Source organism: Wyeomyia smithii, chromosome 3, assembly GCF_029784165.1.
Source record: "Wyeomyia smithii strain HCP4-BCI-WySm-NY-G18 chromosome 3, ASM2978416v1, whole genome shotgun sequence".
NCBI lineage: Eukaryota > Metazoa > Arthropoda > Insecta > Diptera > Culicidae > Wyeomyia > Wyeomyia smithii.
Genome location: NC_073696.1, coordinates 12,852,912 through 12,879,919, shown reverse-complemented (window position 1 = coordinate 12,879,919; position 27,008 = coordinate 12,852,912). Strand labels below are relative to the sequence as shown.

At 40.4% G+C, this 27,008-nt stretch overlaps 3 protein-coding genes across 8 annotated transcripts in view; 2 read left to right on the top strand and 1 right to left on the bottom strand.

Moving 5' to 3' along the window:
* LOC129726719 (calcitonin gene-related peptide type 1 receptor) overlaps positions 1-27,008 on the bottom strand; it is a 284,829-nt gene that overhangs the window by 59,010 nt on the left and 198,811 nt on the right. The window lies entirely within an intron of this gene.
* Positions 14,044-18,327, top strand: LOC129728131 (uncharacterized). Its single transcript, XM_055686545.1, has one exon. The coding sequence runs from the start codon at positions 14,044-14,046 to the stop codon at positions 18,325-18,327; it is 4,284 nt and encodes a 1,427-aa protein (XP_055542520.1).
* LOC129728128 (uncharacterized) lies at positions 18,519-19,871 on the top strand. Its single transcript, XM_055686544.1, has one exon. The coding sequence runs from the start codon at positions 18,519-18,521 to the stop codon at positions 19,869-19,871; it is 1,353 nt and encodes a 450-aa protein (XP_055542519.1).

Below are 27,008 nucleotides of genomic sequence, written 5' to 3'. Positions count from 1 at the left end.
TGCTCAAATGACACTTCACGATCAATCTGCCAGTAATACTGAAGACATCTGTAATCTTTTTGCTCAGCAGTTTGCTAGTGTTTTTGCTACCAGTAGTGCCTCAATTCGTGATGTACAAAATGCGCTAAAGTTCGTTCCTGCAAATGTATGTGATATAAACTTAACTAGTTTCTCACAAAATGAAGTTGTAGAGGCTCTGAAGCAGTTAAAATCATCAGTGACCCCCGGACCGGATGGAATACCATCAATCATACTGAAAAATTGCGCATCTGCTCTTTCAAAACCGTTACAGTTAATTATCAACCAGTCGATTCATCAGGAAACATTTCCTGAATGCTGGAAAAGGTCCTATATTTTTCCTGTGTCCAAGAAAGGAAACAAAAGTGATGTAACGAACTATCGGGGGATTACATTGCTTTGTGCTGGGTCAAAACTGTTTGAGATTTTGATCGGTGGCTCGTTGCAAAGGAGAGTTACGCAATACACTTCAACGGATCAGCATGGCTTTTTTCCTGGTCGCTCAATTAGTACAAATCTAGTTGAATTCTGTTTTTTTTGTCTGCAAAATATGGAAAATTGAGCACAAGTCGACACGGTGTATACTGACATAAAGGCAGCGTTTGACCGCGTTGATCACAATATACTGTTAGCCAAATTGAAGCATCTTGGAGCTTCTACTACCTTCGTCCGGTGGTTGAAATCGTTCCTTGAAAACCGCTATGTATCTGTAAAATTAGGGAACGCAGAATCTCGCGGTTTCCGGAGTACTTCAGGCGTACCTCAAGGTAGCAATGTTGGACCTTTACTGTTCTCGCTGTATTACAACGATGTCTGCTTGGCACTTCCTCCAGGATGTAAAATCGTATACGCTGATGACCTAAAAATCTACTTCGTAGTTCACTCAGTTACTGATTGTATTGAGTTACAAAAATTGATTGATATATTCCATGAATGGTGTGTTTGTAACCGCCTCAGTATCAGTGTTGCCAAGTGCTCCGTAATCAGCTTCAGCCGAAGAAAAGCCCCTATCGAATACAACTACTCTATTAACGGTCAGGATATTGAGCGAGTTGCGGTTGTAAAAGATCTCGGTGTTCTGCTGGATACCGAACTCAGATTCCACGATCATTACAGCAGTATCATTTCCAAAGCAAGCAAGAACCTGGGATTCATAATGAAAATTGCTAATGAGTTCCGTGATCCGTACTGCTTACGAGCATTGTACTATACACTTGTACGCTCTGTCCTTGAAACAGCGGCAGTTGTTTGGAGTCCTTATACTGGGCTCTGGACTGCACGAATCGTATTGGTACAGAGAAGGTTCATCAGATATGCACTTCGAGGTCTCCCTTGGACAGATTCTGTGGAGCTTCCTCCATATATAGATAGGTGCAGGTTGCTGGATATGGACACATTAGAGAAACGAAGAGATGACATGCGTGCTGTATTTGTTGGAAAGGTGCTTTGTGGATCAATAGATGCGCCATGGATTCTAGCCAATGTTAATGTTAACGCGCCCTCCAGAATTCTCCGGACAACTGACTTTCTCAGAATCCCTTTTCATCGGACTGCATATGGTCAAAATGAACCAATTACTGCAATGTGTAAAATTTTTAATTCCGTATTCCATTTGTTCGACTTCAATATAAGCTGTGAAACGTTTAAATGTCGATTGCGTAGCCGAAGCTCTTTTTAATTTGTTAGTTTTTAAGTTTTAATTTTTTTTTATGTAGACCCTGTTGTCTGATTATGCTAAGTAAATAAATGTTAAATGTTAAAAAAAAATATTTTTTTTCTTGAGCAAATTTTAGTGAGATTGGTTTTCAGTTGATACTTTTTCCGAGTTTTTGGCAATATTCCATAATGAAGTCACAAACTATTTTGCGACAGTATTTATGAGTATATTTTACTGAATATTCGCTATTATGTGGATGTAGGGCGCACAACAAATTCATTTTCTATTCTATAGTGTACACATTTTTATTGTAAATGACTAAATTCAGGTTTTTTACGTGAAATTTTTACGAGGGTTAGTAACGCGGTTTATTTTTCTCTTGGGGGTTTACGCAATGCGAAATTTTAATTTCCGCGGCTCTTTGTACGCGGATTTTGAATTAACGTGTTTTTCTCACAAAGCATGTATCCCTCGCGTGAAAAAAAACCTGACTGTATTCTATTTCAACGGTTCAGAGTGTTTGGAAAATTTAAAAAAAAAGTTCAGCTAGAATTTTCGCTCAGATTTTCTCTGCGATTTATATAAATTTATTTTAATCAGTGCTTGATAAAAACCAAAAAATAACTGTGAATTTTTTTTAATTTGCCCTAGAATTTCTGTACAAACCTGTACGGTTATAAAATATTGTCCGATTTGAGACCGTGAGCGAACAGTTTGTTGTCTGTGGTTTTCATCATAATTAGTTTTCCGATATCCAGAAGCATTACCTTCCTCGTTACCCTGATTAGGACGTTTCATTTTGATTCCGTTCTGCAATGAAATCGAACTTCTACGATTCCGTTGCGATAGGACTTGGTCTAATGTCTATCGCTCATGATGAATAGTATAATATTTAAGCCGATGCTCGAAATGGAACAAAAGATAGATAGGTATGATCATATTAATTTGCTTGAACCACAGTAAACTTTGTAATTTGTTCTATTTTATTCTAGACAACTGAACCACCACCTGTCAGTATCGGTAAAACTTTCCTTAATGTCTTCACAAGTCGTATTATTTGCAAAGACAATTGCCATAAATCCTCTTACGCGGTGGTTACTGCGTAGCACGGATTATATTGTTTACCATCTACCGCCGCCGGTGCAGTTGTTCAAACTGGCCTTTCTCCAGTTCCTCGTAGCAAGTAAATTCCATTACAGTACACCCACCCAACGCTGCATTATAGTGTGGCTATTAATAACTATCCTAGACCCAGCAGATAACCCAGTATTTGCTCTGTACTATACATCAGAAGCACACATCGCAAAGGCGCCTAATTGAATTCCTTTATCGTTACCGTTTCCACCTGACCTTACACCGTGACCGATCTTTGCCCAGCCGCCCCGCAGCTGCAGGGGAGTGTAAAATTACAACCGTGATATCGTGTGGCGTTCCAATAAAACGCGTGTCTTCCATTACTGTTCAAAGTCACCGATGATGGAATATTTATCTTTGAACCACAATACCATCTAAGCGGCGGCTGTGATTCACTTGCTTTGTGCAGCTGAAACTCTCTCTCTCTCCCTGTGCAATTTGTCTTGTTTTGCTTGCACCACCTAACCGTAATCACATACTATATCGCGCGGTGCATGATCTTTGCCAATAACAGACACGATCATCGTCGACAGTCATTTGTATTGTCGTAAATTTACGGCCTGTTACGAACTTCGACAGGTTGGGGTTTGACCTAGGCAGGTAGTAATTTCCACAGTCGTAATTGGTTTATCCATCCTTTGAAGTAATATGTTTACATAGAGGTATACAGAGACTCGTTTATGAATTTTACAATGTATAATTTAAACACCTTGTCATAGTCAAAACTTGAAATAATATTTTGGTCAAAAATATGATAATTTCGTACTTATAAGATAGGATCTACCTAATAGTTTAGAAGCAATTCAAGCCCAACAAAGGCACAAAATAATCACCGATCACATGAACAAATTATTTATATAAACCTCAACCAAAATTTGATCGAAGTCTATCAAAATGGATAGCATCCCCCAACCGATAAGTTGATAGTAATCATTTGATTATTAGTTTTTTTTCTTTTGTCCTAACGACGCTTCCCGCATTTGGAGCGGATTGCTAATGGAATGGCACACTGCTGTGAATAGCGAAAGCACGTTAACGTCCCGCGGCTAGCAGAAAGTCGTCATCGCCGATGTCATTTAGATTATTGTATCAAATTACCACGAGCATCGGAGCAGCGGCAGCGTGGAATCGAATCAAATGCAGACCATCTAGTGCTAGCTCACGCACCCAGAGCGATTCTATTTGTCCCGTTGTACAAAATTAATCGTCGCCACAGCCACAGCCGGATCTGGCTGGAAAAGTGCCATCATCAATCTTGCTACAAAACAAACGACACTGAGCAACAAATTGGTTTGGTCACATTTACGGTCCGATTTGGCTCTCTTTGGAAAAAAAAGTTCCTGTTAGTTTTGCATTGATCTACAGCGAACAAACGATGCGGTAATGCAAACACCGTATCGAGTCTTACAAAGTTTTTCCAATCATCACACTTTGGATTTTTTTTTTCGAAGTAAAAATGAACAATTTTAAACAAACTTGCTCAGCACAATGTATTCCATTTCACAGGACAATGAGTATCAGAAACCATACTTTTCGCAACTTTGTGGCGATGGTGAGTACCTTTCAATAGTTTTTTTGCGTTCTTTTCTACAGGAAAAAGCTTTTCGACCCTCGCACAAAAAATAGCACTGCAAATTGATAGCACCTTCTTTGGCTTTCATTTATACATTTCTCCAAGCTTAGCGCAACTCCCGGAACCGGGCTTTGGTCGAAACAATTACACCGAGAAACGAAAGCGAATCGAGCAAGGAAATAAGCCGCACGTGGGAAGACGAACAACTGGGTGGCATTTTGTGCTGTTAATCACGGTCAGCGAATCAATTTGGTGTCAGCGTCTTTGGTTGGTATCTATAACAGCAACATTAACAACAACAACAGCTACGGCCGGAGCGTGATAAAATTTGATTTCAAACTTGGCAGCGCGATTCAAAGAATCCATTCAAAGAATACGCGAATCTTGTCGATCTTGTTATCTGATTGCAATTGCGTTTATTCATGAAAGAAAATTTGCCTACCGGTGCGGACGACGCAAATCGGCACAGGATGTTTTCCTCGAAATCGATTTTTTGCCATCAATTGCCACCGAAATGGACTTTCTAAGGAAAATTTCAATTCGACCGTACAAACAAGCATTTGCATGTTTTGATTCTTTCGATCTTGTGCCAATGAACGTTAGTTTGAAAAAACATTAGATTTAAAAATGAAAGAGACCTTTCATGAAAAAAAGATCAAAAATCGGTTGAGAACTGCTGCATAAGATTAAAACCATTCCGAGAAATAACAAAATCAATAACTCGGTTAACGAATTACGACTTTACCGTTTTACCTGTTCGTCGTAGAAAATCATCGTAGTTGCTGGTCTGGTTCCTGAGAAATAATTAAAAATCCTTTTATTGTAAGCGTTATTAATTACTTTCGCATCCTTCTAGCGATTCCTGAAATTCGTTTATGCTGCGTTTTCCGTCTTCGTGGTCGTTTGCAAATAAGTGTTGGCAACAAACGGTTTCGGAACGCTGAGAACAAACGCTTCTCAGAAAGGTTTATGATCAAGCGATTAATCTTTTTGCTACGACATTTTCGTGCACCACTTTAAAAATAATGTTGTAGAGAGTCCTTTATTTCGCACGGCGAAAATTTTTTTTATAAATCAAAAATGATCTGGTTTTCAAAATCTTCAAGATGAAAATGCGTACAATGAATCCAACAGTAAAAACACATAGAAATAATCAAGAAAAACCTGCACAAAAATAAGGAACAGACGATTGATTTAGATTTTTGTGGTTTGATTCAAATATTCGAAAATTGTCAAAGAGAGGAAATAATAATACAGCAATCCCATGCAAAAAAGTCTTATTCGATTTTTTTTTTCAAAACCACTATCGTTGGTCTATTGAAAAATATTAGGTAACACTGTGTTACAGCGATTTAAAATTTAAGTGTAGGTTGGAGGTCTTGTTAACTGTAACACTCGCTCATTCTAGAAATTTTCCGAACACCCCTAAATCGGAAATTATGGTCAAAATATAGTTTAAGGACCTCAGCGCAATTTTTTTAACTCAGTCATTTATCAATCGATTTCCAATTTGTTAGCAGGTTCAGAAAGGGGACAAATAGAACTTTCAAAACATATACAGGTTTGCTCTAATATCATTAAAAATGAGTTATTTGAGTTAAAATCTTATTTTTTAGGTTTCTTCACATAATTTTCGACTTAATTTGAAATTTGCCGCCTATTTTTGTAACAAAAATATTACAAATACACTAAAACTCTCAAAGTATATTCAATCTAGAATCAAACAGAAGAAGTTTTGTAAAAATCGGTGGATTCCTCTCAATTTTACCTTTGTTATACTATTACCTTTGTTATACTAATTACCTTTGTTATACTAAACAAAGGTTATAAAATCGGTCCAAAAACGCAAAATAGATCCAAGATCTGGAGGGCCGAATCGTATATACCATTCGACTCAGCTCGACTAACTGAGCAATGTCTGTTCGTGTGTATGTGTGTGTGTGTGTGTGTGTGTGTGTGTGTGTGTGTGTGTGTGTATGTTGTCTGTATGTATGTGCCGCAAAAAACTAATACACCTTTCTTACCGAACGCAATATCCGATTTTGATGATCTTATACGCAAACGAAAGCTACTGTTCTCCCCCAGAATGCTACCGAGTGGACTTTCGATTAGTGGCTTAGATTTTGAATTATTGATCAAAGAGTATTTTTTATATGAGACATTAAACTTTTAAGGTAAAATGAATGGCACGGAGGGCCATGTGTTGTACATCAATCGACTCAGATCGACGAACTGAACAATTTCTGTATGTATGTGAATGTGTGCCAGTATGTATAGATGTGTAAATATGTTGTTTATATGTGTAGTATATCAAAATCGAACAAAAAAAAAATAAATAACAAAAAAACACCCTTTTTACAGTACGCATATTCCGATTTTGTTGTTCGCATGCTCAAATGAAAGCCCCGGAGCACTTTGAAAATTATACTGAGTGCGATTTTTCATTGGTTTCTTGAACTGTAGAGTTTTGACCAAAGTATATTTTAGACATGGGATATTTTACTTTCTGGATAATTTATCTCTCTTAATCCTTTTCCTTTTTCTCTATCCCTCTTTTTTCGTATCGCTTTTTATTTCTCAAAGGAAAGCAACAATCATCGACAACTTTGCATAATTTTTACACTTTTCGTAGTGCGTCTTAACAGGTGTAAATGAATTATTTTAGAGCAAATTCCAATGCTTACTCAGCTTCTTTTCTTGCTTCCGAAGCTTTCGTCCACACTTCCTTTAAAATATATAATCAATTGTGCGTTGAACCCAGATTTGCGAAAAATAAGAAGCTTTTACAGCTTTCGGGGAGCATTGAAGCAAAACCTGATCCTAACACAATTAGCGATGCAGATATTGCAGATGCAGAAAACATAAAAAAATCGCTGCTTTGTTTGCAATGCTACGTTTTGAACAGCTGGAAAATTTTTCAGTTGAACTTTTATTTGATGTTTAATATTAGGTTCTAAATATACTTTTAACTCGTGACCAAGAATTTAAAATACTACAAGGTATACAGCCCTAGGGGTGTATGAAATGGTGACGTAGGACTAAATATATAATATATGCTAAACTAAATATTATTCAATGCTGCGCTAAACTGTTCATAGGTAACACTACCGTTTATTTTTTGAAGTCGTTATTTTAAAACTAACGATGCATGAATACATGAAAATTTTACACTAGTAGTAGTTGCGAAAATTCTCATAACTCTTATCTTCAAGCATCTATAGTTCTGAAAAGAACCGATTCCATAATATTCAGTTAGAAATTCGTGCTACAGAACGCTGATAATCGCACCATGAATATTTTGTTGGCCGCGTATAAAATTTGCTCTCCGCTGTGCCCTCCAGTAGCTGTGCCAGCAAAATATCCTGCATCGAATGATGGTAACTGTTGCTGCCGTATGCAAAATAAAGGTGTAACATGTTCCGCAGTGCCTGGAAGTTGACTCGTATGCAGCTCTCGTTTCTTATATCGCGTACCTTTAACAGCTGCACTGCTCTCGCTTATGTGTAACAAACTAAACTGAAGCTGAATTTTCCACACGCAATCTTTGGTATCGAGTTCAGCGTAGAATTTTTCCACTAAGGCGTGGCCACGTAGCTTATAGAAAGAAAGAGAAACAAACCAAACATCTTCAATACTACTGAGTGATTTTTATAAGCATCAAAAGAAAGTTTTTGCTTTCCCGATGCGCAAATCACTCTGGTTCTTAGATTAACTAATTTTCGTTTCTAATATTTGACTGATAACGGTGTTCGAGTGAACACAAACAAACAATTAAACCGGAAAATCACTCAATTTAGCAGTGTAAATTCTTGAAATGGGGGTTATGTCTTGTTGTGATAAACTATTGATAGGTAACACTACCGTTTATCTTTGGTGTGTCCTGGTCGTTATTGTAAAAATGATTATTTAGAAATAGATGAACATTTCACACTAGAAGTAGTTGTGAAAATTCTTCATCATCTTCATCATCTTATATAGTATATATCTTCATCATCTTATAGTTCTAAAAAGAACCGATTTCGTGATCTTCAGCTCGAAATGTATGCTACAGAATGCTGATGATCACAATAGCATTTTGGGCAGCCTGCAGTTTATTGACAACTATCGTTGGATCCGAGTTAGAAGTGGTGAATCCGGTGTCGTCCGCAAATAGAAAGTACTGGACACCGTTTACCATTACGAGGTCAGCTGTAAATATGTTGTACAGCGTAGGACAGAGAACTGCTCCTTGGGGTACTCCATAGGGTACTCTTTTCTGGTCAGATGTCTGTCCGTTGACAACAACCCTGAACGAACGATTTACTAGGAACGAACGAATGATTTTTAGTATGTACAAAGGGAAATTTCCTTGAAACATTTTGTGCAAAATTGCTTCTTGCCAAACAGAATCGTACGCCTTTTCAACATCCAGAAGTACTAGGCTCGAAGATTTTCCGAGCGCGAAGTTGGTTTTAACCTCTTCCACAAGTCTTAGAAGCTGATGATTGGTCGAGTGACCTCCTTAAAATCCGAATTGAACGTCGGGTATAAGACGTGTGTTTTCAAGGTGTTGATTAATCCGATTTAGCATGGTTCGGTCAAAAAGTTTACTGAGGGTAGGAAGTAAGCTAATGGGCCTGTAGTTCGAAGCGTTCGTTCTTTCTTTGTTTGGTTTTGGAATAGCAATGACTATCGCATGCTTCCAACTCGAGGGAAAGTATCCAATTCGAATGCATGCGGCAAAGATCTTGGCTAAAAGTATGTGTGCTTTTCGTGGTAATCTCTTTAGCACACAGTTTTGGATTTGGTCTTGGCCGGGCGACTTTTTGGATTTTAGCTTCTTGATAAGCTGTACTATTTCTTTCAGCCACGAATGTGCATCGGACAGGTTGGTTAGATCGATGTGATTGATCGAGTCGTTCACCGCAGCGACAGTTTCGACGTCGTCTACCATTTGGTTGATATGAGCCTGAGCAAAACTGTTTGCTAGCAATTGTGCCTTACCGGATGAAGATGCCACTATAAAATCGCCTTGAGACAAGGGAGGACTATATTTGGTCGATTTTCGCAATGTCTTGGATGTTCTCCAAAGTGTTTCACGGTCACTTTCGAGTGTCCGTAGTGTTTCCTCGAATTTTTTGAAGCGTGCCTGGGCGCATTCAGTCCGAATCCTGCAGTTTAGTGATGATACAATATCTCGATAGATAGGGTCTTTTCTTCTGTACCATTGTCGCCGACGTTTGTTGCGCAGTGCTATTAGTTGTCGAGTGTGATCGAAAATGGTTTCAGTTTGATAGGTGCGTTGCATAATTTCTGGAACCGAAACAGCTTCTGCCTCTAGTATCGTGGTTGTCAGTAGGTCGATTGCGTAATCAATTTTACTTTCGTTATCCAAAGTCGCTATGGTCGGATTTAGAACGTCCAGTTTCAAATTTATTCCTTGTTGAAGGCGAATCCAGTCAGCACGAGCGTAACAGCGATACTTAGGTACAGTTTGTTCGAGCGACGCTGTTAAGGTGATGTTAAATGATACTGGAACATGATCGTTCAGAGTAACTGGTTTCGTCATATTCAATAAGTTGTTTGATAGAGTTAAATCTAAAGTTGAAGGACGTCGGGGCCGTAGGGACAAAACGTGAAGGTATCCGGGAAATGGATGAAAAAATTACGGCTAGCTGCTTCTTGGTAAAGTATTGTCCCGGTTTTGTTGGCCCTAGAGGAATTCCAGTATCGATGCCGTGCATTAAAATCTCCCACTATGAAAAAGGGTACAGTCCTTCTGGTGAGAGTTGAAATATCTCGACGGAAATGAGTCCAGGTAGAGCGTCTCTTCGCCCCAGGAAAATTGGCTGCGATCAAGTGCACCTCCCCACTCGCAGTGCTCATCGAAATACCTAAAGATTCTATCGTCTTGGTGTTGATGGATAGCTCAGTAAATTTTAGCCCCTTACGGACAGCGATCAGAACTCCCCCACCTCGCTCAGCCTTATTTGAGGCCCTATCGTAACGAACACAGCAAAATTTAGGGTGAAAGAATGCATGTTTGTTCTGTAGCCAATGCAGTCTTTTTTTTAACGCATTCTAAAGATGTGTTTGCTGTTGATATTTGTTCGTGATACCTATTGGCGCAGGCAGTCCGAGAGTCACATTGAGAACGTATTGGCAACAGAGTATCACAACAGGAAACGAAAAATGTACTCCGTGTGACGAGTCGGCCTTATTTGGAGGATGTCTTCGGGGTTGCGAATGTAGAAAAGAGAAGAGGCTTTTTTATACAGAGGTTCGTTTCCGCACTACACAAACAGCGCGTTTCGGTAACAAAGACATTTTCCCTCCCTTTTTTTATTTGCCTATGATGGATGTTGGGTGACGGCTGTTAAAAAAGGCTGTGGGAATAAGAAGCGTAAGGACTACTCGGCAACTCACCGACAGCCTTCGTGCAAAGAAAAGCAAACTCGGCAATAGAGCGGCTGTGCACTGAATGATGTGTGTATTGCATACCGAATGTTATATGGGTCATACCATACGAAGTGTACATGCCACTTGGACACGACCATCACAGATTTTGTTCAAAGTTGGGGGAATTATTCATCTACTGTCTCTTTGGAAAAATCTCAATTTTGGTGTCGATTGGAATACCCACCGCTCTCTAGGACCCCTCTCTTTATTGCAAAGTCGCGCAATTTTTGTCAAAAATCTCTTTTTTCTTTTTCTTACAATTCATAGACGTAAGATGTCCGAAAAATACTGATGGACGATTTTCGAAGAAAATAAACCAAGGAATCCAGAAAAAATATAAGTTTTGACCGGAAGTGTTGCCAGATAAATTATTTTTGTGTTTGAAAACTAAATTTACATTTTTCGGCAAATGCAGTCATTTTTATTTTAAATTTGATAATTTTATCGTGTTCCTTGGAAAATTTAACATAAGAAACAACTATCAACCTGAGGTAATATGAGCCGATCTCGAGATATACCATTTTTACGAAAAAAGTTGTTAACTTCGTAATTATTTTATTATTTAATTTATAGACATAAGACACCCAAAAAATTGCGACAGGTGAATTTTGAAGAAAATAAACCAAGGAATCCAAAAAGAAAAACATTTTTTTGCCCGGAAGTGTTGCCAGATGGATAGATTAATTTAACGTAAGAAGCACCCAAAACTCCGTGGTAATATGAGCTAATCTTGAGATATAACATTTTTACGAAAAATTAATTACGAAATTCAGAACTATTTTCGTAAAAATGCTATATCTCGAGATTGGCTCATTTTACCACAGGGTGATAAGTGTTTCTTACGTAAAATTTTCCAAGAAATACGATGAAACCATAAAATTTAAAATAAAATTAGCTGCATTTGCCGAAAAATTTAGTTTAAAAATACAAAAATAATCTATCTGGCAACACTACCGATCAAAAATAATATTTTTTCTGGATTCCTTGATTTATTTTCTTCAAAATTACCCTATCACTATTTTTCGGGTGTCTTACGTCTATAAATTGTAAAAAAAATAATTACGAAGTTTACAACATTTTTCGTAAAAATGTTATATCTCGAGATTGGCTCATATTACCTCGGGATGATAGTTGTTTCTTATGTTAAATTTTTCAAGGAATACGATAAAATTATCAGATTTAAAATAAAAATGACTGCATTTGCCGAAAAATGTTAATTTGGTTTTCAAATACAAAAATAATTTATATGGCAACACTTTCGGTCATAACTTATTTTTTTTCTGGATTCCTTGGTTTATTTTCTTTAAAAATTATCTGTCAGTATTTTGCGGACATCTTACGTCTATGAATTGTAAGAAAAAGAAAAAAGAGGTTTTCAACAAAAAATGCGTGACTTTGCAATAAACAGGATGGTCCCACAGAGCGGGGGGTATTCCAATCGACACCAAATTTGGGATTTTTCCAAAGTGACAGTAGATGAATAATTCTCCCAACTTTGAGCAAAATCTGTGATGGTCGTGTCCAAGTTTGTACTTTTTCGTGGTCATTTCGTATGGAAACTGGCATCGCTCAGTAAATTTTTCTTCTGGTCCCAGCACCCTTCAACATTACTGTCGAATGACTTCAATTCACTTAAACAACGCTTTTCTTCAAGGTTACAAACCATTTAATAGAAAACAATGTTGAAAGAGAACTACAACCTAAAATTTACCGCTTCAACCTTCAAATTGTTTAACCCCAATCGAGTGTATTCCAAAACCTATTGCAAGAAATACATCGACGTAAGATATGCTGTCGTTATTCTACTTTAACCTCGTGGAATTTTTTTAACCGTCATACTCCTTTATGATCACCATGCGTCTCCATTGGAAAAAGCTCCCGCAATGAAAAATTCAAAACGATAGGGTCTCCTGGGTCTTAAGCCCTCAACCCTCCAGAGCGGCAAAATACAGTTTGTATCGTGATACTGCATTGCAGAAGCTTTCTTCAATAGAGATCACGGTGGATATTGAAGATTATTAAAATTCTATACCGAAAACAAGAATATTGAAAGTTTCTGAAAAATCTTGAAAAATCGGAAAGGACTGTTTTGTGTTGAATTTCAGTGTAGCAATAATTGTTTGAACGCTAGAAAAATCATAAATCAAGCACAAAACCAAATGAGAGGCTGGTAACGTTTATGAGCTCAACATCAAAGGGAACTGAATTCTATATTATTCTAACTCAAGGCATCTGGGTTGCTCGTCAAACAAATTGCCTGCATATTATCAGGAACGGCGTATATAAATCACTACTCAATTGAATATCTTCAAAAACTTCCACCGGCCACTTAGGCAGCAGAATAAATATCTGATATCCTCTATTACACGCATCTGCCGCTCCTTCAACTTTTGACTGTTCATGGCTCGCTCATGCGAGAAGAACGCGTTTGTACCAAGTTTGTAATATCACCAAAGAGGGTCCATACAATACCTTCTTCGGGTAGCACTTTTCTCTACAGCTCCTCTAGTGCGTGAAAATATTATTTGATTAGCATATTTTGACATTTTCTAACAATGCAAGTTTTGTGCTTTTTATTGCTTCATGCACTGTAGTAGTTCTTCTTACGACCAGACTTAAATCTTCGATTACTGTTAACAATTCAGTGAAAAATACAAAAGTGGAAGATTGTTACATCCCATAAAACTCAAAAAATAACACGAAGGCTATTGTTGCGGCACCACTGGGCGCACTGCCGGACGCCCTTAGCGCTCCCCAGCTGTGATCGAGAGAATCATCCCGACGAATTGGGGCGCTTCGAGCGCTCCCCGGTAGCAATCGACAGAACCAGCACGGTGAGCTGTCATCGACAGATAGACAGATACGCGAGAGGGAATTAAGGCAAATCATTTGGACAAAGTGCTATGAACAGTTCAGTGGCCACGTGGCAATTTATCAAAAGGTCCTTTTATAAGTTAAAAATTCGGAAATTTATTGTAAAATCGATTTAAAGTTAATGCGAGGTTTAGCCGGTCTATTGTTTGAAAAGAGCAAGTTGTGTATGAGAAGAAGTTTGGAAAAAAACCATAAAAACGTGAACTACTCATGTGAGTAATTAGAATTTAATATTTTTGCTCAAAATGCCACTAAGGTTTAAATAAAATTAATAGTTTTTAGCTGCTTCTAAACGATACTTGAGCTGCTTAAATAATTGGTTCCGTAAAACGTCCGAACATTCTAAAAAATGAATAAGGAAAACCCGCAACATAACCTCAATGAAGATGCGGATAAGACCAAGTACCATTGTGCGCACTGTGACCAGCCGGAGAATGACGAGTTGCAAATGGCTTTCTGCGATCATTGCCAGAACGGCTACCACTACAGCTGCGTCGACGGTCCCACGACGGAAAATGACGATGAAGAGTGGATGTGCCCCCTGTGTCGAAAATCCGATACCGACAATCCTGATCCGGAAGATGAAGAGATTGCGGCAGCAATAAAAGCAGTAGAGCTGGAGAGGGAACGTCAGCGGAACCGTCAGGCCCAGAAATTGAAACTGGCCCAGATGCAGATGGAACTCGAAAAAGAGAAGCTGGAAATGCAATGGGACACTGAGAAGAAGATTCTTGAGATGAAGATCAAGGCGGAAACTGACTTCAATCGGAATCACAAGGCCGAACGTAAGGAGTTACAAAAGGAATTGAAAAAGTTGACCAAACAACGACTGCGGAAGGAGAAAAGTACGAATAAATCCGGCACCGTCGGGAAGAAAGAGGAAACGTCAAACCCTACAGATTTCCGCGACGGGAACGTTAGTAATTCAACTCCAATTCTGCAAGCTGGTGCTTCAGAAACGCAGATCAGGAAAACGAAATTTAAGCAGGGATCGGTAGTCTTCGGGGAAAAAAGTAAAACCTCAGTAGGGGAAAATAGCAGCTTCGAGGCCGAATCTGAAGACGGCAGTAGCGCCGAATTATCAGATGATAGCAGCAGTACCGAATCGTCTGAGAACAGCAGTAGCACCGAATCTGAATCCGAAGAAAAGGGGTCCAAAAAGAAGAAGAGTGTTAGAGCAGGTCCAACAAAGGCGCAGATGACCGCTCGTCAATTCTTGTCTCGAAAGCTTCCCGCGTTCACCGGCCGCCCGGAGGAATGGCCCATATTTTTCAGCAGTTATCAAACATCGACAAAAGCGTGTGGATTTTCGAACTTGGAAAATCTTGCCCGTCTTCAGGAGTGCTTGAAGGGTGCTGCCAGAGATGCGGTCAGCAGTCGTCTCCTGTTGCCGGATGCCGTGCCTCAAGTAATGGAGACGCTGCGTATGTTGTACGGACGTCCTGAGCAGCTTTTAAATACGCTTTTAACGAAAGTGCGGAAGGCTGATCCACCGAAATCGGACAAGCTGTCGTCGTTCATCACCTACGGGGTTCTCGTCCAACAGCTCTGCGACCACCTCGAAGCTTCGAAATTGATGGACCACTTAGTGAACCCGATGCTCATTCGGGAACTAGTGGATAAGCTGCCAGCGAGCACGAAAATTGACTGGGTACGGTATAAACGGCAAGTGACATCGGTGACGCTGAGGACATTGGCAGATTTTCTGTCAGATTTAGTTTCCGCTGCAAGCGAAGTGGTTAACTACTCGGAAACATCACCACAGGCCAGTGGTGGTAAAACGGGAAAGCCAAAGAACAACAAGGGTAAAGAGCAAGAGAGCTACGTTTACACGCATAGCGGGTCTGAAGTTGCCGCTCAAAACAAAAAACCGGAACGTACACCGTGTGCGATGTGTGGAGAAACCAATCATCGATTGCGGAATTGTGATAACTTTCGCAAACTCAGCGTACCACAACGGTGGGAAGCGGTTAACAAATGGGAGCTGTGTCCAATATGCCTCAATGCTCACGGAAAAGCGAAGTGTAAGCTGAATATTCGCTGTACCGCAGAAGGTTGCTCGGAACGCCACAATAGACTACTGCATCCTGCCGAGTTTCAGTCAAGCTGTAACACCCACAGCGCTTTATCCAAGGATTCGATCCTGTTTAGAATGGTGCCGGTTAAGATATTCAACGGGAATAACAACGTTTCGACAGTGGCGTTTCTAGACGAGGGGTCTTCGTATTCGTTAGTGGACAGTTATTTGACCAGAAAACTGCAGTGCAACGGTATCACCCAACCGCTCCGTATAACGTGGACCGCAGGGGTTTCTAGACTGGAGAAGGATTCGCAAAAAATCCAGCTGACGATCTCAGCTACTGGATCGAATGAAAGGTTTATCTTGCAGGATGTACACACCGTAAACAACCTGAAGTTGCCGACACAGGCCATGAGTTTCGCTGACGTAGCCGGAAAGTATCGTCATCTGGAAGGGTTGCCAGTGACCGATTACGCTGCATCTGCACCATTGCTTCTGATTGGACTCAAACATATCGAGCTTTTCGCCCCGTTGGAATCTCGCGTCGGTCAACCAGGCGAACCGATTGCCGTGCGCTCTAAACTTGGTTGGACGATCTACGGACCGCAAGACTCAACGCAAGGTGAGGGATTTCTAGCACAACACTCGTGTGCTGGATTATCGAATGCAGAGCTACACGATCTTCTCAAGTCACAGTACACCATCGAAGAAAAGGGCTTCTCGGCGGATTTGATGCCGGAATCAGACGATGATCGAAAAGCTCGGGAAATGCTGGAGGAGAAAACTGTTCGCGTCGGCGATAGGTTCATGACTGGACTGCTGTTCAAGGAAGACAACCCAACGTTTCCGGACAGCCTACCGATGGCACTGCGGCGCATGAAGAGCCTGGAGAAGAAAATGTCGAAAAACCCTAAGTTGAAAGCTGCAGTGAAACAACAAATAATCCAGTATCTGGAAAAAGGCTACTGTCATAAAGCAACGAAGGAGGAACTGGCATCTGTAATCCCTGGCAAGGTTTGGTACTTGCCGTTAAACGTTGTTGTCAATCCGAAAAAAGACAAGATTCGCTTGGTATTGGACGCGGCGGCCGAAGTGAATGGTGTGTCGCTCAACTCCAAGCTCCTGAAAGGGCCGGACTACTTGGCCTCTCTACCATCCGTGATCGCCAAATCTCGGGAGTTTCTCATCGGATTTGGAGGCGACATCCGTGAGATGTTTCACCAGCTCAAAGTTCGACCGGAGGACAGGCTGGCGCAACTGTTTGTATTTGGAAACGAAATCTACGTGATGGATTGTGTCATTTTTGGAGCCACCTGCTCTCCTAGTATGGCAATGTTCGTGAAAGACAAGAATGCTCGGGACTACGCTGAACAGTTCCCAGAAGCTTATGATGCAATCGTCCACAAGCACTATGTGGACGATTACTTCGATAGCACGGACACTGTCGAAAAGGCTGTCCAGCGGGCAAGCGAGGTAAGATTCGTTCACTCTAAAGGCGGTTTCGAAATCAGAGGCTGGGTGTCAAATTCTCTGGAATTTCTGGAACGCATGGGTGAAACGGAGAAGAAACAAGCAATTCATCTCGACTCGGCTAATCCGGAACGCGTTTTGGGGATAGTGTGGAACACAAAGGACGACGTCTTCACATTTACAACCAAGATGCGCGACTCGTTAATGCCATACCTGTACGATGGAAAGGTCCCTACGAAACGCGTAGTGCTTAGTTGCGTCATGAGTCTCTTTGACCCGCTAGGACTATTGGCGCCGTTCACATTTTTTGCGAAAGTGCTGATCCAGATCCTCTGGAGAAAAGGCTGCGAATGGGACCAAGTCATCGACGGAGAAGCGCTGGAGGGTTGGAAACGGTGGACGAGCTATTTGGGAGCTGTAGAAGTGGTAAAGATACCGCGGTACTACTTCGGCGACGGTCTTGCTCTCGACTACTCAACGCTGCAGCTGCACATTTTCGCAGATACAAGCGAGAATGCCTACGGCTGCGTAGGCTACTTCCGCATCTTAGCTGGGGAGGTCCCTCGATGTGCGTTGGTGCAAGCAAAATCAAAAGTCGCACCGATCAAGCAAGTGTCGATCCCGCGGCTGGAATTGATGGCGGCCGTACAAGGAGTTCGTCTTGCGGAAAACATCAAAGACAATCACAGTCTGAACATAGAACAAGTGTTCTACTGGACAGATTCACGCACCGTTCACTCATGGGTTGTTTCCGATCAAAGAAAATATAAGGCTTTCGTTGCATTTCGGATTGGAGAGATTATCAGCCGGTCGCGGCCATCAGAGTGGCGGTGGGTGCCCACTAAACTGAATGTTGCGGACCAACTAACGAAATGGAGCAATGGTCCGAAGCTTGATTCAAACAGTTCGTGGTTGCGGGGTCCGCAGTTTTTGTACAAACCAGAAGCTGAGTGGCCATTACAGCAATTCAAAAAACCGAATGTCGAAGATGAGATGCGAGCAACATTCCTGCTACACGACGTCGAAGTACAAGGTCAGTTGGTGGACATATCCAGATTTTCTAAGTGGAACGTGCTTATCAGAACGCTGGCATGTGTAAATAGGTTCATCAACAATCTGCGAGCGCCAGACAAGGGAAGGTGATAGAAGTTGTTCCAGCACCGCCGAAAATTAAAGCATTAGTACTTAGGAAGGTATCGGCTATCGAGAAGCCGATCGACCGCGAAGAACATCAAGTAGCAGAAAGAGCGTTGTTGAAGTTGGCACAAGTGGAGGCATATCCGGACGAAGTGAGAACTTTGATGAAGAGTCGTCAAACAAAATGTTCAACCGGAATGAGTCTGGAAAAAAGCAGTCTTCTCTACAAGCTGTCACCGATACTGGATGAGTTTGATGTAATACGAATGGAAGGACGGTTGGCCATGGCGGATTTCCTACCCTTCGAACTGCGTTACCCGATAGTGTTGCCAAGGGGCCATCAGATCACACGTAAACTTCTGGACCATTATCATCAAAAGTTCGGCCATGCAGGACGGGAGACGGTCACCAACGAAGTGCGACAGAGGTTCTGCATTCCGCATCTTCGAGCCGAAATAAAGAAGGTGATGGACAGTTGCATGTGGTGCAAAATTAAGAAATGCAAACCTGACACACCGAGAATGGCACCGTTACTAACACAACGTATAACGCCCAATCGTCGTCCGTTCAGCTTTAGTGGAGTCGACTTCTTCGGTCCCCTGGAGGTAACCGTCGGTCGGCATGTGGAGAAACGATGGGTGGCGTTGTTCACATGTCTCGTTACCAGAGCAATCCACCTAGAAGTGGCCCATAGTTTGTCAAGCCAGTCCTGCTTGATGGCAATAAGACGGTTTGCATGTCGACGGGGAATGCCTGCGGAGTTCTTCTCAGACAACGCGACCAATTTCGTAGCTGCGAGTAAAGAGGTGATGAGGAACATCGTGATGAGCTGTAGTGAAGCGTTCACGGACGCAAGAACTAAATGGAATTTCATTCCACCAGCGGCCCCCCATATGGGCGGGGCCTGGGAGAGAATGGTTCGATCTGCGAAGGGGGCTTTAGCGGCATTGGACGACGGAAGAAAACTCACCGACGAAGTATTGCTGACGGTTCTGGCTGAGGCGGAAGATGCGATCAACTCTAGACCGCTAACATATATGCCGCAGGCGCCGGATACGGTGGAGGCTTTGTCACCGAATCATTTTCTGCGAGGTTATCCATCAGGAGGAACAGAGTCGTACGTTATCCCCGCGAACAAAGCAGAAGCATTACGGGATGGTTACAAGCGGTCCCAGTGGTTGGCGGACAAGCTATGGCAGAGATGGTTGCTGGAGTATTTGCCGCTCGTCAACAAGCGTACGAAGTGGTACACAGATCATGAACCGATCAAAGTCGGCATTGTGGTCTATCTGGCGGACAACGAAAATAGGAAGACGTGGATCCGGGGAATCGTCGAGCAAGTCATAAAAGGCATCGACGGGCGCGTCAGACAGGCGATTGTACGAACAACCAACGGAGTCTTCAAACGTCCAGTGGCTAAGATAGCGGTGCCTGAAATTGAAAGCTGTAAGTCTGGCTCCAATCCGGAATCTACACCAGAATTACGGGGCGGGGCTGTTGCGGCACCACTGGGCGCACTGCCGGACGCCCTTAGCGCTCCCCAGCTGTGATCGAGAGAATCATCCCGACGAATTGGGGCGCTTCGAGCGCTCCCCGGTAGCAATCGACAGAACCAGCACGGTGAGCTGTCATCGACAGATAGACAGATACGCGAGAGGGAATTAAGGCAAATCATTTGGACAAAGTGCTATGAACAGTTCAGTGGCCACGTGGCAATTTATCAAAAGGTCCTTTTATAAGTTAAAAATTCGGAAATTTATTGTAAAATCGATTTAAAGTTAATGCGAGGTTTAGCCGGTCTATTGTTTGAAAAGAGCAAGTTGTGTATGAGAAGAAGTTTGGAAAAAAACCATAAAAACGTGAACTACTCATGTGAGTAATTAGAATTTAATATTTTTGCTCAAAATGCCACTAAGGTTTAAATAAAATTAATAGTTTTTAGCTGCTTCTAAACGATACTTGAGCTGCTTAAATAATTGGTTCCGTAAAACGTCCGAACAGCTATAGAAACTATTGTTTGTACTTTAAATGAGTTTCCATTTTTCTCAATTTTTTTTTCAAAAAACGTTGACAATTCGCAGTGATCGACTCACAGGTTGCAGTTTCCGTTTTCTGTCAACCTAATAAATTAACAAATAATTTCGTTACCCGTCACAGATCAGCACGATTTATTGAAGTTTAATTTATTTTAAAATGATGTAATAAATGAAACGACCCTATGAAGTAGTTCCCTGCTGTACTGTGCGGCTGGAAAGCGCCGCTTTGAAACAGCTAGATATTAATCATTCACAGCTCATTAGTGTGTAGCAACCCTCTTATCTCGCGCGCACTGCGCATAATTTGTTGCACCAATCGTTTAGTACCGGAGGCTGCCATGCAGCGCAAGCTGCAGTATGCACCGTCATAACTAGTCTTCAGTAACTTACGGTGCCACTTCTCGGCACAAGGTTGAGCATTCAAATGCTGCAGCAGTTTAGCTCTACCTTCGTCCTTCGTTGGCTGTTTAATTCTAATTTTTAATTTTCCCTCCCCCGTTCCACTGGACCGTAATGAAATCAGTCAGCAATAAGCTCCTAACAAGGGCTTGATGTAATCCGGAACAGCACAAGCACGAAAATTGGTTAACTTTGGCAATATATTTGATGCTCCTCAACTGTCACGACCTGAAAATTAATTAGCTTTATCGGTAGCCACAAGCCCATCTTACCCCATGACGACAGGTGCAGTAATTCAGTAAAAACAAGAAATCCGAAAGTGAATCGATAGATTATTCGGCATGGCACCGAACAAGTTAATTAAAACATGTTCAGTTGGAAGCGAATGTAGATAACTTTTCAGTAAACCGTTGCTTGGGGCGAACTTCAGTTAAAACACAGTTGCTCTTATTTTACAAATTGCTTTTACAGCTTAGTAATCTGTCAGCACTATATCTAAACCGAGATATATGTGCCCTCGTATGCAATTGCTGTGTCGGAGTTGCGGCCAATTAATAAATTATTGCAAATTGATATCGGCATCTGTTGTACCGTCTCGTCGGTGCTTACTGCGGATGGGGACCATTTGCATAGGGGAAGTCGAGTTCCACGTTCTACGCTACGTAGTAAGTGTGCAGTGTAACACACAGCTAATCGATTTGTTGCTACCGGCGAACTTGTAAGTCATCGTGGGAAGCAGCACGAACTTAAAGACCGACCTGAGGTGAGAAGCGCCTCGGTGCAACATTTATTTGATGAAATACTCACCTCACCTGCTCGAAATTGAGTTTTTTCTTCGCTTCTGTTTCACACGCACACGTGGTGGGGTTGGTTTACATATGCTAAACGTATCCTGTATTGAATTCAGAAATGATGTTTATATGATGATTTTTTCGGATTCGTTTGAAGGGCATCGGTAACAAACGCTACTGCTAGTGACGTTTGTTGTCTTTAGTAGCATGTTTATGATTGCATCAGAAATGAATTATTCATGCTGGTGAAATGGATGAAAGCGAATTGATTTTTTGTGAGGTTTGGGGCATAAATCGATAGCGGAATTGTTTGTTGGGAGCACAAGGTATTCTATCAGACAGCTGAAAGAGAACGTATTCTGTAAGATAGAAAATTTTCTTTCACAATTTCATTGTATACCTTACAATTAGTATACAAATAGTGTGTCAAACAATATTTAAATATTGTTCTTCTCAAGTGTGAAAAATAAGTACACACGTGTCAAAGGCCTTCTCAGATTTGGTTCAAATTGTAGAAATTGTTCATCTAAGCTCCAGGTATGACTTTATTGACATACTATTTTCAGAAGATATTTAGTATATAAAAAGTCTCTAGAAATGACAATAAGCTTTAGTTCGAAACTCCGCCGATAGTAGAGAGATATGATGCCCTCAGAAAAATTATAGAAAAAGTTGTCATATAAAAGTTTGCCGAAGGCACTTATCTTTTAACTCCTATTGTTTTGGAGGGTGATGGTTATTGAGTGCTATGTTTTTTCTTCAAGGAGAGAGGTAGTTAAAAAATGTTACATCATTCAAGTATGGCCCCTAAAAAGATTGTTTTCGTTTTCATATTTATCGCAAAAAAAACAATTTGTTTTGGCAATATCTCTAAAACTAGAACTGAATTGAAAAATGTTGGCAGTTATTTTGATTCAAAAGTTGAAGAGAAAGCTACTGTCCTATAGCACGGTCGCCATATATAACATTCTCGTGTAAATTGAGACGATAAAACTTCTTTGTGATAAGCGCAAAACAAGGGCATCTGATCAACCTAAAAAACTAAGAAAGTTATATTTTAGGAAAGTTTTCAAAACAAACACTTGAATTTATCACCCAGACTCGTTATGAATGAATACCCGCTTCCCAACAATTTAACCTGCAAATGTTATGCCATTCTGCCTTGGTTAAATGAATTATTCACCTGTTGAGCTACCTTCAGCGAAAACTAACCCCCAAGACACTCGACTAACAAGACTAAAATGTTCTCACCGCACAATCCGCCCCTCAATCACCACTGGCGGGCGGAATGGAACTGGTTGGCTTCTACGGAACATTGTCATAAATTTAAATTAACTTCATTTATCACCGTAAAACGGGACGATGAGGCTCTACTACTTGCTAAGTTGATGATTCGAGCATCATCACCAGCGCAAACCAGTGCAGTAATGGCCACATACAGAAGTCACATGGAGCCAGCCAGACAATCAGAAAAGTACACCGGACATGGGCTCCAGCGCGAAGAAGACGACTGTCTCCTTGCGTCGGTTGAGAAACAGTTTCACACGACGACGACAACGACGACGACCGACGACGCGACGGTCCTACATTCGGTGGAGGAAGCTTCCTCGCTTCGCTACCGTAGGTATAATAAATAATAAATTCTGTCACTTGCTTGACAAGCTTGTTTATATCACTTTTGATTCAATTTAACGGCTACTTGAAACGATGACATGCTTGGTGAGAGCTGGGTAAGTTGGCCTTCCGGTGCCTGCTGCCAGTCAGCGTCTCTTCTGGATGTCGAAATGTTTGCTGTACTGGGATAGCTTTAAGACAATAGAGGAGAAAACCCGAAGGTGACCTTGGGGTAAATGCCGTGTAAAGTTACAGTAGGGGTATCGTAGAAAAAATTGTAAATTTTACATTTATGAGTAATACGAGATCAGTAAAAGCAAAACGTTGACACCGTCACAGAACGTCCTTCGAATTAGTTTAAAAAAAAAGCTATACACCCATTTCAATAAGTAGTTAGTAGCGTATAAAATCAATTATAAAATTAAACAAGATAATATTGTATACCAGTAAATAATCTAAATATGCTTTAGAAGGGTTCATACAAATAAATTTGATACGTATATTTGAAGGCAAAGAATCTTTAGCATGGGATGTATATTAGCCACCACAGTTCTAGAGTTTTTGATTGCCAAAAATTAATCGAAGAAAATTTACTTGGGAATACCAAACGACCCTAAACGATAAAAACTACTTCAATTAATTTATAAATGCATAAATAAATATAAATTTGTAGGTCATGGTCTGCAATTTGTTTTTCTTCCACACACTGTTGTATCATATATAATCAGGTTCTACATCTATTATGTTGATTAGCTACCGGCTCAGCCATTAAATTATTAATACTAGGTAATAGAAATTATAAAAACTGCCGTAAACAGATTGATTGTTTGTACTCAGAATTGGAATCACAAGCATAAAACCACTTTGGAAATGTTTTCTTTTCTATTGGAGCATGTGGTAGAATGTTGAGCATAGCAACCCGTTTAAAAAAAACCTGAATTAATCCACCTAGTGGTGCAGAAACCTTTGTTATACTAACTATTACTTCATACATATTAGGCCAGTCAATTACAAATTGTATACCAACGTAAGACCAATTTCAATAGTGAATGAAATGAATTTAAAAAATAGTTTTCAGAACGTTAACCAAAGACGATCATTGAATTAAAGCTTGACGTGGCTTTCGCAAATAATATGAATGTTATCACTGGAGTACATGAGTCTTATTTTTTCGATCACATTTTTTTGAGATAATCGAACGTGGGGAAACAGTAATAGATGCTGATTTCACACTAGAACAGCAAGCATGTATGTTAGTTTAATGCGGTTTTACTTATTCGCTTTATTTTCAGAAATATCAGGACCTAGATTTATGAATCAGCACCAAGTTTTTTTTACGAATTGAAGCAAGCTTCTACAAACCTGCTCTCGAAATATAGTTCAGAGTTATACAGGAAAAAATATAGCTATTGATGAAAGTTGTCAATTTAATTCTATCTCAAATGCATTATCTGAAAATGAAGGCTCTCCACGATCTTTGAGAATTTTGGATTTTCAGAGTGTAGGCGAGAACATTATTCTTTTCGTATGAAAAAATCGTAAATTTCGTATGAAAAAATTCGGAATAAAGACTTTCTAAATCTTGCTGCGATAACGAGAAGTGGAATAACATGGATACTCTGTTTGCACTTAGTCTTAAATTAGAAAGCAATATTTATATCTCACATGAGCATATTGTATCATTCATAGAGGTAAGTGACTTTTCACCTGCGCACACTAGTAAACGTGTAGAGCCATGTAGAGTTGCTTCAACATTTTTTCCTTATTTTGCCGATTACGTTCATCAGCTACCTTAGATTCCTGGTCACAAATTTAAAATATAAAATAAGTGTTCAACTGAAAAATTTTCCAGCTGTTCAAAACGTAGCATTGCAAAAAAAAACAGCGATTTATTTGTGTTTTTCTCAACGGGTGGCACTGACACATTCGTACGTAAATAGGACTATACATCTTTGGCAAAGCTTTTCAAAATATCTGCATCGCTAATTGTTTTACATGTGCACACTGTGGGATCAGATTTTACTACAATGCTTGGCTCCCGAAAGCTGTAAATGTTTCTTGCTCTTCGCAAATCTTGGTTCAACGTACAATTTAGAATATATTTTATAAGAAGTGAGCACGGAAGCTTTGGAAGATAAGGAGCTAAGTAAGCATTGCAGTTTCTTCTAAAATCTGGTTCAAATTTTCAAGAAAAAGCTGAAGGGTAATTTATTTACACCAGTTAAGACGCACTACGAAGAGTGTAAAGATTATGTAAAGTTGTCGATGATTGTTGGTTTCCTTTGAGAAATAAATAGCGATACGAAAAAGAAGAATAGAGAAGAAGAAAGAGCAGTGCGAGAGAAAAATTATACAGAAAGTAAAATATCCCATGTGTAAAATATACTTTGGTCAAAACTCTACAGTTCAAGCAACCAATAAAAGATCGCACTCAGTATGATTTTCAAAGAGCTCTGGGGCGTTCATTTGAGCATGCGAACATCAAAATCGGAATAAGCATTCTGTAAAAGTTTGGAAACAGGACTGGACAGCGTACGATGCAAAATTACACCGTATTATGCAGCAGCAAAAACAAGCTGACAAAGCAAGAAAACGGAGGGCCAGAAGACGAAATCATTATAGGCGAAATAATTACAACAGAAACAACAACCCTAGGCATAACCATATCATTCACAACAACAACAACGATAATAACAACAACTTTGTCAATAACAATAGAAATAACTACAACAGCAATTACTACAATAATAATAACAATTCCAACAACAACCGCAACAATAGGAACTACTTCAACAATAACAACAACAATCAGAACCAGAATCGCAACCTCAAATTTAACAGAAATCTCGATAATAACCATCAAAGTACCAATCGAAACAACTACAACTTCAACACCAATAGTTACCGTAGATATACCAACCACAACCGTCACGTCAACAACAGTTTTTGGAATAATAACAATAGCCTCAACTATAACATGGCCAGCAGGCAACAGAATAACGTCACCAACTCCTACAATAATCAACAACACACCAACTCTAATCGTTTCCATGCAAATCAACTGTTACCACCTAACAGAGTGCTTCTTGCAGCAGCGGAAGACCGATTTTCCAGACCTCAATCTAACTTCATTCCTACGATTCAATTTCAAAGAGGCGAAACTCTTAACCCATACCCGGCGAACGACGAGTTTTCACTTTCTTAATCCCAGATGATCAGCGATCCTGCACACCTTCCTACTTCACAATGCATTGCGTGCTCATCTAGGCACTCGTGTCTTCAACGCAATTGACTCACTCATCAGAGGACCGTTGCTGGTGATAATTTTGTTCAACCTAGAGATGTAGGAAATGACGCGACCTGCTCTGCTCCGGTAAACACTTCTGTTAATAATGACTCTCATTCTTTAGCTTCTACACTCGAACACCCCACCACTACCGAGATCTCTGTATATTGCCAAAATTTTAACCGCATGCGAGGCGCTCACAAAATTAACGAAATTCAAAAAAATGTACTATCCTGTTCATTTTCTGTTATTTTAGCAACCGAAACCAGCTGGGATGAGGGTGTTCGCAGCGAAGAAGTCTTCGGTTGCCGATATAATGTCTATAGAAATGACCGTAACTATCAATTATCTGAAATGAAATCCGGTGGTGGTGTGTTGATTGCGGTGTCAGTAGACTTTAATTCAGCGCTTATCGACACCATTCAGTTTAAAGAGTTCGAACATGTTTGGGTGAAAGCAGAACTAGCAGGAGAGACACACGTATTTGTCTCTGTCTATTTTCCTCCAAATAATGCGCGGAATGAAATCTTTGAAAAGTTTCTTCATGTTGTTGAAAATATT

What these genes read in the sequence shown, in the direction of transcription:
- LOC129728128 (XM_055686544.1), top strand. Translation starts at nt 18,519, where the DNA reads ATGAGTCTGGAAAAAAGCAGTCTTCTCTACAAGCTGTCACCGATACTG.
- LOC129728131 (XM_055686545.1), top strand. Translation starts at nt 14,044, where the DNA reads ATGAATAAGGAAAACCCGCAACATAACCTCAATGAAGATGCGGATAAG.